This window comes from Rhinoderma darwinii, chromosome 1 (genome assembly GCF_050947455.1).
Source record: "Rhinoderma darwinii isolate aRhiDar2 chromosome 1, aRhiDar2.hap1, whole genome shotgun sequence".
NCBI lineage: Eukaryota > Metazoa > Chordata > Amphibia > Anura > Rhinodermatidae > Rhinoderma > Rhinoderma darwinii.
The window spans coordinates 373379231-373391816 of record NC_134687.1 but is presented as its reverse complement, the minus strand read 5'-3'; the positions used below and the strand labels follow the sequence as shown (position 1 = coordinate 373391816).

The 12586-nt window shown below is 40.4% G+C and overlaps 1 protein-coding gene across 2 annotated transcripts in view; it reads right to left on the bottom strand.

Moving 5' to 3' along the window:
- Positions 1-3061: 3061 nt before the first annotated feature.
- Positions 3062-12586, bottom strand: part of SMC5 (structural maintenance of chromosomes 5) — a 172253-nt gene continuing 162728 nt past the window's right edge. For both annotated transcript variants that reach the window (XM_075827967.1, XM_075827973.1), the window contains 3 exons: positions 10369-10548; positions 10188-10283; positions 3062-3574 (listed from right to left, as the gene is read on the bottom strand). In XM_075827967.1, coding sequence (XP_075684082.1) covers positions 3437-3574; positions 10188-10283; positions 10369-10548 — 414 coding nt within the window. In that variant the 3' untranslated portion in view covers positions 3062-3436. The remainder of the gene's footprint in view (positions 3575-10187; positions 10284-10368; positions 10549-12586) is intronic.

The window sequence follows — 12586 nt, the reverse complement described above, 5'->3', positions numbered from 1 at the left end:
TCTTGTGAAAATAAGAATTTTTGAGCTAAAATGACATATTATTGGAAAAAATATATATTTTTTTAATTCCCAGCCCAATTCAAATTAGTTCTGTGAAGAAACTATGGAGTCTAAATGGTCACATTACCCATAAATGAATTCCTTGAGGGGTGTAGTTTCCAAAATGGGGTCACTTTTGGTGGGTTTCCATTGCTTTGATACCTCTGAGGCTCTGCAAATGCGACATGGCACCCGAAAACCAATCCAACAAAATCTGGACTCCAACAAACATATAGCGCTCCTTTCCTTCTGAGCCCTCCCATGGGCCCAAACGGCAGTTTATCACCACAAATGGGGTATTGCCACACTAAGGACAAATTGGGCAACAAAATGGGGTATTTTGTTCCTTGTGAAAATAAGAAATTTTGATCACAAATGACATTTTATTGGAAAAAATGACAGTTTTTTCATTTCAGAGCCCAATTCAAATACGTGCTGTGAAAAAACCGTGCGGTCAAAATGGTAACAACAACCCTAAATGAATTCCTTGAGGGGTGTAGTTTCCAAAATGGGGTCACTATTGGGGGATTCCTACTGTTTTGACACCTCAACACCTCTTCAAACCTGGCATGCTGCCTAAAATATATTCTAATAAAAAAGGGGCCTCAAAATGCACTAGGTGCTTCTTTGCTTCTAGGGCTTGTGTTTTAGTCCACGAGCGCAGTAGGGCCACATGTGGGACATTTCTAAAAACTGCAGAATCTGGAGAATACATATTTAGTAGTGTTTCTCTGGTAAAACCTTCTGTGTTACAGAAAAAAAAATGAATAAAATTGAAATTCAGCAAGAAAAATGAAATTTGCAAATTTCACCTCCACTTTGCTTTAATTCCTGTGAAATGCCTGAAGGGTTAAAAAACTTTCTAACTGCTGTTTTGAATACTTTGAGGGGTCTAGTTTTTAAAATGGGGTGTTTTATCAGGGTTTCTAATACATAGGCCCCACAAAGCCACTTCAGAACTCAAGAGGTACCTTAAAAAAAAGGCTTTTGAAATTTTCTTAAAAATATGAGAAATTGCTGTTTATGTTCTAAGCCTTGTAACGTCCAAGAAAAATAAAAAAATGTTCAAAAAACGATGCCAATCTAAAGTAGACATATGGGAAATGTGAACTAGTAACTATTTTGGGTGGTATAACCGTCTGTTTTACAAGCAGATGCATTTAAATTCAGAAAAATGCAATTTTTTCAAAATTTTCTCTACATTTTGCAATTTTTCACCAATAAACACTGAATATATCGACCAAATTTTACCACGAACATGAAGCCCAATGTGTCACGAGAAAACAATCTCAGAATCGCTTGGGTAGGTTTAAGCATTCCGACGTTATTACCACATAAAGTGAAATATGTCAGATTTGAAAAATGGGCTCTGAGCCTTAAGGCCAAAACTAGGCTGCGTCCTTAAGGGGTTAATAGAGGATTTTTGGGAATTGAATCGTACCATTGCACTTGGCTGTTCTCATTATGTTGCACCACAGGTGAGCCACTCATATCTGTTGCTGCTATACAGGTCCATCTCAATGAATTAGAATATCAAAAAGTTAATTTATTTCAGTAATTCAATTCAAAAAGTGAAACTCATATTATATAGATTCATTACATACAGAGTGATCTATTTCCAGCATTTTTTTCTTTTAATGTTGAAGATTATGGTAACCGTTAATGAAAACCCAATATTTAGTGTCTGAGAAAACATTATATAAGCCCAATTTCAAAAATGATTTTTACTACCGAAATGTTGGCCTACTGAAAAGCATATACAGTATTTGCACTCAATACATGGTTGGGGCTCCGACTCTGCATGAATTACTGCATCAATGCGGCGTGGCATGGAGGTGATCAGCCTGTGGCACTGCTGAGGGGTTATCAATGCGGCGTGGCATGGAGGCGATCAGCCTGTATTGGTACTTTTGGCAGTGTGGGCAGGTGCCAAGTCCTGCTGGAAAATGAAATCAGCATCTCCATAAAGTTTGTCAGCAGAGGGAAGCATGAAGTGCTCTAAAATTTCCTGGTAGAAAGCTGCGTTGACTCTGGACTTGCTATAACACAGTGGACCAACACCAGCAGGTGACATGGCTCCCCAAACCATCACTGACTGTGGAAACTTCATGCTGGACAGCAAGCAACTTGAATTGATGCCTCTCCACTCTTCCTCTAGACTCTGGGACCTTGATTTGCAAATGAAATGCAAAACTTACTTTCATGTGAAAACAGGACTTTGGACCACTGAGCAACAGACCAATCCTTTTTCTCCTTAGCCCAGTTAAGACGCTTCTGACGTGGTCTCCGAGTCATGAGTGGCTTGATACAAGGAATGCGACAGTTGTAGCCCATGTCCTGGATACGTCTTTGTGTGGTGGCTCTTGAAGCACTGACTCCAGCTGCAGTCCACTCCTTGTGAATCTCCCCAGATTCTTGAATGGCCTTTTCTTGACAATCCCTTCAAGGCTGCGGTTATCTCTGTTGCTTGTGCACCTTTTTCGACCACACTTTTTTCCTTCCTCTCAACCTTCCATTAATATGCTTGGATACAGCACTCGGTGAACAGCCAGCTTCTTTAGAAATGTCGTTTTGTGGCTTACCCTCCTTGTGGAGGGTGTCAATGACTGTATTCTGGACAACTGTCAAGTCAGCAGTCTTCCCCATGATTGCGTAGCCTACTGAACCAGACTGTTGGATTATTTAATGGCTTAGGAAACCTTTTCAGGTGTTTTGTGCTGATTAGAGTGTGACACCATGAGTCTACAATCTTCAACTTTACCCAATGTTCTAATTTTCTGACACTAAATGTTGGGTTTTCATTAACTGTTAGCCATAATCTTCAACATTAAAAGAACAAAAATGCAGGAAATAGGTCACTCTGTGTGTAATGAATCTATATAATATATGAGTTTCATTTTTTGAATTGAATTACTGAAATAAATTAACTTTTTGATGATATTCTAATTCATTGAGAAGGACCTGTATGTAACAAAGTATATTTCAAAAATAAATTAAAAAAAACAAATTTTCAGTCCATGAGCTTAGTAAACAACATGTTTATTATTGTAAATAGTTAATTATCAGAAACTACAACAAGAACATACAAAATACGAATATATGTTTACCAGAAAGGTCCTAAACACCAATATGTTAACAAAAAAAAAAAAAAAAAAAATAGGATACAGAGGATTACTTCTAATAATACCCATTTTAAAGAGTCATTCATTGTGCTCTCCCACACCCTCACAGCAATCCCTCTGCAAGCAGTAAATTTAAAAAAAAATGGGCCAACAGAAGGAGGAAACTCTGCGGGGTTGAGGGAGCACCAGGAGTCTGGAGTGTAACCTCCAAACTCACAATTTACTCTAAGGCAGAATTCTATAATACTGCAGACTATAGATTAAAGTGAACACATTTAATCAGTGACGGCAGCTGCTCTTCGACGTCTTCTATGAAAAGCTTTCAAATTCCATTTCGTGGGCTCCAGCATGTAAGGACCATTGAAGACGAACAACACAGTCATTTTGTCAGTATATGTTAGATTTTGAAGAAGCTGCAGGTTAAAAAACAAAAACACATTTCTTAAACAAAGCAAGTGAAAACAACAAAACAAGTTTTCATTCTGCACCAGTTTACAGTAGGACATCAGCACATTTAATGCGTAATAAATAGATACACAGAAAAACCAAACCTATCAAGGGCTGCTTGTAGGTAATCTTTAGGTACGAAAAGGGTTTCTGTTTATCCACACTGAACAGGAAAGGGGGCACTTCTGAGTGCAAAATTCTCTCTTCTGACACGTCATAGTGACACGTCATAGTGACACGTCATAGTGACACGTCAAAAAAAGTAATAGGCTATGCCAACACCGCGTATACGCCCTGGTCCCTGCAGGGAATTCGTGTCGAAATAAAAAGCACCAAACTACGGTGTAGTTTCTTGGGCGTAACGTTTGCTGCAGAAAATAGCAGGAAAAACACACAAAAAAAACCCCACATACTTACCCATAGTCATGGCGATGCGCCCCTCCGAGGTCCTGCAGCCCGGCCTCCTGGGTTGGCATTTCATTCCATGTGGCCGTAGCAGCCTGTGATTGGCTGCAGCAGTCACATGGGATGACACGTTATCCCCAGAGGCTGGGCACGACGCAGGAGCATGGAGACCTCGGTAAGTGTAGCCTTTTTTTTTTTTTGAGTTGCCATATTTGCAGCAGAATCGCAGCTTTTACGCCACAAAAGTTGCAACATTTGCCATTTGTTGCGGTTTTACCTCCCCATTGAATACAAATGGGGGAAACCTGCAACAGAAAACTAGTGATTCCGCAGCATAAATTGACATGCTGCGGATTAAAAAACAAAACGCACAGCATGTCAATTTCTGAACAGATTTTCTGCAGTTTTTTTATGCAGCGCGTAGATGATTTGTTCAAATCTCATCCACTTTGTTGGTACTGTATTATGACGCGGATTTTCTGCAATGAAATCCGTTGCAGAAATTCCGCAGTATCTACACTACGTGTGGACTAACCCTTAGTGAGATCAGAGCCCTGAGAACCTCATTGATCACTAAAATTAGTGGTTGTAGTGCTTGAAGAGAATTGTGCTCCTTTGGCTTCTCTTAGTTTCAATCAGGAGAGACACTTTCAGACTGTAGACTGAAGCCAAGAGGCGCTAACAGGAGTGAAAGGACACAGCACTCTAGCGATTTGTGGATGGTCTTTGAAAATGTTGTTGGTTGTGTCCCAGTCCAGACAAAGATAAAATGTTCTGCACATTTTACCTTATTAACCCCTTCCCGCGATTGGGCAGGACTGTACGTCCAGATTGCAAGTGCTTTCCCACAATAGGGTGTACAGTCACATCCAAGCTTTAACCCTTTAATGACCAGCCTGTTTTAGACCTTAATGACCAAGCTATTTTTTACGCTTTTCCATCGTCTTATTCAAAGAGCTATAACTTTTTTATTTTTGCGTCGACATAGCTGTATAAGGTCTTGTTTTTTGCGGGACAAGTTATAATTTTTTGTAGCACCATTTTGGGGTACATAGAATTTATTGATTAACTTCTGTTAACTTTTTTTTGGGGGGGGGAATAGAAAAAAAACCTGCAATTTCGGCACACTTTTTTGCGTACTAAATTGACACCGTTTACCGTGTGATATAAATTACACAAAAACATTATTCAGCGGATTGTTGCGATTGCAACGATACAAAATTTGTATAGATTTTGTATGTTTTACTACTTTTACACAGTAAAAACACTTTTTTTTCCAAAATTATTTGTTTTTGTCTCCATTTTTAAAAAGCCATAACTTTTTTATTTTTTTGCCGATGCAGTTGTATGAGGGCTTTTTTTTTGCGGGAAGACTTGTCGTTTTTATTGGTACCCTTTTGGAGTAGATGCGACTTTTTGATCACTTTTTATCACATTTTTTTAAGGCAGCATTCAAAGAAAACAGCTATTTTTGCATTGTTTTTTTATTTCATTTTTTACGCCGTTCACTGTGCGGGTTAAATGATGTAATAACTTTATAGTTGGGGTCGTTACGGACGTGGCGATACCGGATGTGTAACTTTTTTTACTTTATTTTGTTTTTTAATAATAAAGCAGATTGTAAGGGGAAAAAAAGGGTTTTTATTTTTTTTCCCACTTTTTATTAAACTTTTTTATTAGTCCCACTAGGGGACTCACTATGCGATCGCCCTTATAATACAATGGCAATACTTCTGTATTTCAGTGTATTATGCTTGTCCGTGCAAAACGAGCAGGCATCTGCTAGGCCATGCCTCCGGCATGACCTAGAGGGCATAGACTACAGGCAGACCTGGGGGCCTTCATTAGGCCCCCGGCTGCCATCGGAGACACAGACACTCTGCGATCTCTCCAAAACAACTCTGATGCGGCGCTATCTATTGAGCGCCACATCTGAGGGGTTAAACGGATGACATCGATACTGATATCGATCTCACCCGTTAGAACAGGGACGCCCCCAGCCCTCAAGCTACCTCTGGTAGCTGAGAGCAGGGAGATTTAACTGCTCCCTGCTCTGTTTATTTATTCCGATGCAGCGCCGTAAAAAGTCTATTGCATCGGAATAAAGCCCGTTAGTGGCCACCGTAAAAACAATATGGGGCGGTCACTAACGGGTTAAACGGTCACTGTGTTAAGGGACACGGTAACAGTGTCCTGATTGCAACGGTCAGCGTTACCGAGCAGGATTTACTGCACAGGACCTATCAGAATGGTACCGTGCCGGCAAGCACTGTGATTATTCATTCAGTACTGGCCAATGACCGCTCAGGAGGCTTATTTTGCCGGCATCTCCAGCTCACTTTTGTCAGAGAAGGTTGCCAATAATAGAGTGGAAGAAAAAAAAAAAAAAAAATCCAGCGATCTGCCCCTTTTCTGCCCACTGACCACCACTGGTGATCAAATTTATCAGTTCAGTCACCCACAGTGCAAATTGACACTACAGGGTTCATCCCCATTGATTATTTTAAAGTTTGTTTTTTTCTGACACCCTTTTAGATTTAATGGTCCAGCAAACCAACCTATATGTGGATCAGTTCATCTCCCAGAACCCTAATTCTTTATGGGAGAGGCAAAAATTGGACCCCCACAAATGCAGTGGAATTGGGGAAGTTTTGGGGCTTATGTTTAAGCTTTGGTCTTGTGAAAAAGTCAAGAATTAGAGACTATTGGTTCACTGATATTTTATATAACATTCCCCTTTACCGCACAGTAATGACAAGGATGCGATTTGAAGCCATCCTAAAGTTCCTGCACTACAATGACAATAGTCACTGCCCACCCCCACAGGACCCAAATTTTGATAGGCTCTATAAAATTAGACAATTGCCCACTACTCTCAAAGTTTTTCCAAGTTAATACACCCCAACAAAACATTGCGGTAGATGAATCATTGGCATGCGGTACAATCCGAAAAAATCAGAAGGGCCTCCCCAAGACATTGCTGGGTCAGATACTAAAATTAGGAGAGCGCAGAGCTGTCTGCAGTGACGATCTGCTGCGCCTGAAATAGAAGGATACAAGGGACGTCCTTATACTGACCAGAATTTATGACAGCAGCTGCAGCCTTGTCCCTATACGTGGATCCACCACGCAAGTCCCCAAACCATTTTGCGTACAGGAGTACAACAAATATATGGGTGGCGTTGACCTGTCTGATCAGTTCATAAAACCTTACATCGCCATGCGTAAGACAAAGGTGTGGTATAAAAAGCTTGCGGTCCATCTTACACAGATGGCTTTATACAACGCCTTTGTCCTCTGCAGATATACCGGCAGTATGGATACATTACTGCAATTTCAGGAAAAAGTCATCAAGGCCCTGATATTTGCTGACCAGGAAGGGGAGGGCAGTTCATCTGGTCCTTCCATCAGTAGGATAATTCCCGGACAGTTTTTCCCCACAGAAATCCCCCCCCCCCACTGAAAAATAACAGAAGCCCCAAAAAAATGCCGGCTTTGAACCGAGGCTTTCGTAAGGATACCACATACCGTGCATTAAAACAAGATGAATACCTTGAAAGGTGTTACTTTATCATCTAAAATTTCTCACTATACCGCTAGATGAGTTCTTTGAGGGGTTTAGTTTCCAAAATGGGGTCACTGAACTGGTCCCTAAAAAAATAGGCTTTTGAAATTTTCTTGAAAATGGGAGAAATTGCTGCTAAACTTATAAGCCTTGTAACATCCTAGAAAAATTTAAGGAAGTTAAAAAAACAATGCTAACAAAAAGTAGAGATATGGGAAATATTAACGCTTAACTATTTTGTGCAGTGTAATTATCTGTCTTACAAGCAGATACATTTAAAATTTAGAAAAACTGACATTTTCTCAAAATTTTGGGGTTTTTCACAAAGGAATAAATTTAATCGAACAAATTTTACCCCTGACAAAGTCCAGTGTCACGAGAAAATCTCAGAATCGCTTGGATTGGGGAAAGCATTCTAATGGTACTACCACATAAAGTGATATGTCAGATTTTAAAAATGGGGCTCTGCTATTTAGTCCAAAAGTGGCTGTGGCGGGAGGGCGTTAAAATTAACTAATAAATTAGAATTTATGCAATCTGTACTTTCAATTTAGAAGACAGATTTTAAAGATCATCTGTCAACATCATTTAGTTGAAAATAATGTTTTACTATAATATATTCTCATGGAAGAACGTTTAGCCATTTTTTTTTCTTTTTTCAAAATTAGTGTGTGAGACTAAAAGATTTGCTTAGGTCTCTGAATGAGTCTAAAGGCTGGAGCTTCACTTCGGACTCTGCAGCGTATGTGAGGTCAAATGCCGGCCTGGGCCAATAAGTTGCCAACATAGGCTGTAAAATTATGTATTCTCAGAGCCTCTAATAAACATTCATGAACAATTATTTTGATAAAGATACACACAAATTCAGAATGATTACAGTGGAAGTTCAAAGAACACTAAAGGCAAACACGGCAATAATCAGTTGATGGACGAGCAAACGCTCGTTTGACTGATTGTATTGTTTATGCTGCAAGAGATCTTATCGTTGTCGGCAGCACATCTCCCTGTGTAAACAGGGAGATGTGCTGCCGACATGATAAAAAGATATGGGGGTGAGCGATCATAGTAACGTTCGCTCGTTCCCATGCATTGATCCATGTGAAAGGAGCAAACAAGCGCCGTTCAACGAGCTGTCTTGTTGATCAGCGCTCGTTTACATGGCCCAAGTCAGGCCGTGTAATAGGACCCTAACTTTTCAAACAACTTATGCTTATCTAATAGCATACCCGATATAGATCAACTTTGCAATTTACTTAGTTACAATTTCGTTGTTTTAGCCATGCAAATTGTGTGTGAAGTTACTGCCACTAGGTGTCCCTTCCTGTAATCTGCTGTCCACCCCCTGTTGTCAAGCAAAGTCTGTCTCTGGTTAGAGAGCAGAATTGACGGACTGCAGTAGGTGGGGGTTGTGTTTGCTCACTACCTGCCTATACAAATCTATGGAGAGGGGAGCAAGAGGAGGGAGCAGAGAGAGTGTAAACCAAACACACATGCTGCATGTAAGTTTATGGCGAGGGGAGGGGTGAACAGAGGGAGGAAGTAGTAGCAGAGTGAGAAAGACACAGATGTGCTGGTAAGATTACGATGTCATCTCAGTGCAGGATTCTCAGCTACACTACTCGGTACTGATGTATAATCTCCTGCATGCTGCTGCAGCTTCTATACATGTGATAGATAAAGATAGGGGAACAGGATTCTCCTCCTCTGTGTATAGAAGTATGATAGCAGTTAGGCTCCGCCCACTTGTACAGGGAAAACTGAGAATTAAAGGTAGAGCCTGCAGATGGGGAAAAGTCACATAGTCAAGAGAAAATTTGGATGACATTCTTTTAGCAGTCATTACATTGTGTTCTTTTTTTTTTTCTAGGTTAGTGTAATATACCTTTACTTTTTTAGTGACCAGTCATGAGATGCTTCAAAAGAGCACTGAATATGTCCACTGTACAACCACATCAAACCACAGGTCGGGGTGCTGTAAGCTACTTTAGCCACCCTACTGAATTGGACAACTGGGCAGTGCAAAAGGAGGATATGTCTGTTAATGGCACACTTTCAATCAACATTACAGAGAGCACTTTTGGTCATGCTGACTGGAGGAACACTGCTGACAGACCGGCTTCTTGTGCTGTACAACTTAACCGCTTTCAGCTCCCCAAACTCTGGCTTAAAGGGCTGTACATACAGGCACTAATTTCTTGCTTTTACATTATGTAAATGCTCATATTTAAAGTGCATGTCTCATATCAAGTGCGCTTTAAATCTACTTCATAGTAGACTGGTCCCCTAAAGGCCCTTTTACACAGACCGACAAAGCGAGCGCCCATCAACGAGACATCGTTGATCGGCGCTCGTTTGCTCCAGTCACACGGAGCTATGGATGCCCTTAAAATGTAATTGATGTAAATGTTATGTCTATTTTTGTTAATAAAGGGCTGCTGTGGCCATCGCTGATCGCTCCCCTATTTTACTCTGGGCAATTATCGGCAACAAACTCTCTGTGAACGCTCGTCTGCCCGATAATCGTCCAGTGTAATATCCCATTAAGACACTAATAACCAATTAACAAACAATCCCAAAAACAAAACAGCAATATCTTATGCCATAAGTACCTTTGGTGTAATAAAAAAATACTGAGATGTGCTTTCTTTGCATGCGGTCTTCACCACCATTTCAAATACCCTCCTTTCATTAACAGGATCCATGCCCTTAAAAAAAAATAAAAAAAAAAATACATAAAATACCACATGATAAATCATCATTATCTTTTAAGAAAGCTTGTTGTTCTATTACCTGATTGATTTCATCCACCACTCGGAAGGGGCACCTATTGAGTTCCTGAAGAGACATTAAATAGAGCATGGTGGAAACACTCCGCTCGCCTCCACTCTGATGATTTGGGGTCAGCTCGTGAAGTTGTGTGCTGCTTCTAAACTTCACACGGATTCTTATTCCATACTTATCATAGTTTTCCTACCAAGACAATAAAGTGTTCAAATGGGATTAGCTATAAAATAGTCTCAGCAGATTTGGAACATCATCTTTATTAAATTTATTTTTGTGGAGAGCACATACAATAACCTTTGTGCCACAACTTCACTGCTGTATGTGTACATGCATAAAAAAAATGGTGCCATGAAACTAGAGCCCAAAATCCAATGTCTGCTTCCACCAGCAGACCAGCACAATCTCTTCAAAATATCTAACCCAGGGGGTATTCCTAAATTAAAAAATGATCCCCTATCCACAGGATAGGGCATCATTTTTTGATCGCTAGGGGCCCCACTGCTGTAACCCCCACTGATTGGGAGAATAGGGGTCCCGAACCTTGATATTTTCCTCTTTGTACACCACGTAGTGAAGAACAGATAGAATGGTAAAACGGTCGAGCATTTGCCCGCCGCTCCATTAAATGTCTATGAGAATGACGGAAACAGCAGAGCGCTGTACTCGGCTGTTTCCATAGACTTGGAATGGTCAATCGTCTTACCATTCAATTTCCTCCTCATAGCAGTCAAGCAGCGAGGAGAAACAGGCGGCTCGGGACCCCCTTCTTTACAATCGGTGAGTGTCCCAGCGATCAGAAAATTATCCCCTTTCCTGTGGATAGATGAGAATTGTGGATTTTGGTACAACCCCTTTCAGACGCAGCCACATTTTTAAAATCTGGCATTAATAAATTTATGTGGCAACTACTTTGTAATGCTTCTAATAATTAAAGTGAATTTGAGATAATTTTTTTTTCATGACAGTGGGGGAAATATATTGAAACTGGAGTATTAAAATTTGCAAATTTTTTTAAGCCTGTTGATATATTCCCCTAGTGTACTTTTGGTCAATGTGTTTGGAGTTGTTTTTTTTAAAGTGTCAAAATTTGCAGTTTTTCAAAATTTTTATTTCTCTGCTTTTAAAACCGAATAAATAATTAATATGTACCATATGTCTACTTTACGCTGGAATTTTTTACTTTTAATTTTTTTAGGACGTTATAAGGCTTATAAGTTTAGCAGCAATTTTTCGATAAAATGGGCCCATTTTTAGGCACCAATTCAGTTCTTACAGGGGTTTTCCACTACTAAACAACTGATGACCTATCCACAGAATAGGCCATCAGTATATGATCGGTGCGGGTCCGACTCCTGGATGCCACAACGTACTGCAGCTCGGCCGCTATTCTGTGACCGGAGCCATCTGCTTCTGGGATGGACATCCGTGCCTGGAGGCAGCCAGAGCAGCTGATCAGTGTGGGGTCCGTGTGAAGGACCCGCACCAATCATGCAATGATGACCAATACTGTGGATAGGTCATCAGTTGTCCGGTAGTGGACAACCCCTTTAAGTGGCTTTGAGGGGCCTATATATATTAGAAACCCCTAGAAATAACACATTTTAAAAACTACACCCCAAGTATTCAAAGCAGCATTATGTTTGTTACACCCTTTAGATGTTTGACAAGAATAAAAGCAAAGCTTAGGTGAATTTAAAAAATAGTTTTGTTGCAGATAACATTTTAATAAGGCACACGTCTGTGCCTGTAATCACGGCCGGTGATTATGGGCACAGCCAGCCGCTGACAGTCACCGTCATTTGCGGGCCATGCTCCTATTATAAAGTATGGGAGCACGGTCCATAAAAAACAAAAAATAGGACATGTCCTATTTTTTGCGTGTTATTTCTACGGCCCGGACTCCTTTCCCTAAGATATACGGGAAGGTGTCAGTGGGCAATAGAAATGAAAGAATAGAAAATTGCGAATCAAAATCACGGCCGTGTGCATGGGGCCTTTGTTGTTTTTTTTCTGTAACACAGCAGGTGCCAACAGAGAAAGACAACTCGATTACGCTGGTTTGATTTGTTTTTAAAAATATCCCATATATGGTCCTAGTGTGCTACATGACAAACACAGGCCTCAAAAGTGATGGAGCACCTTGCGGAAATTGGGGTCTTCTTTTTATGGAGATTATTTTCAGGCACCATTGCAGGCTCACAGAGGTCCTGAAATGCCAAAACAT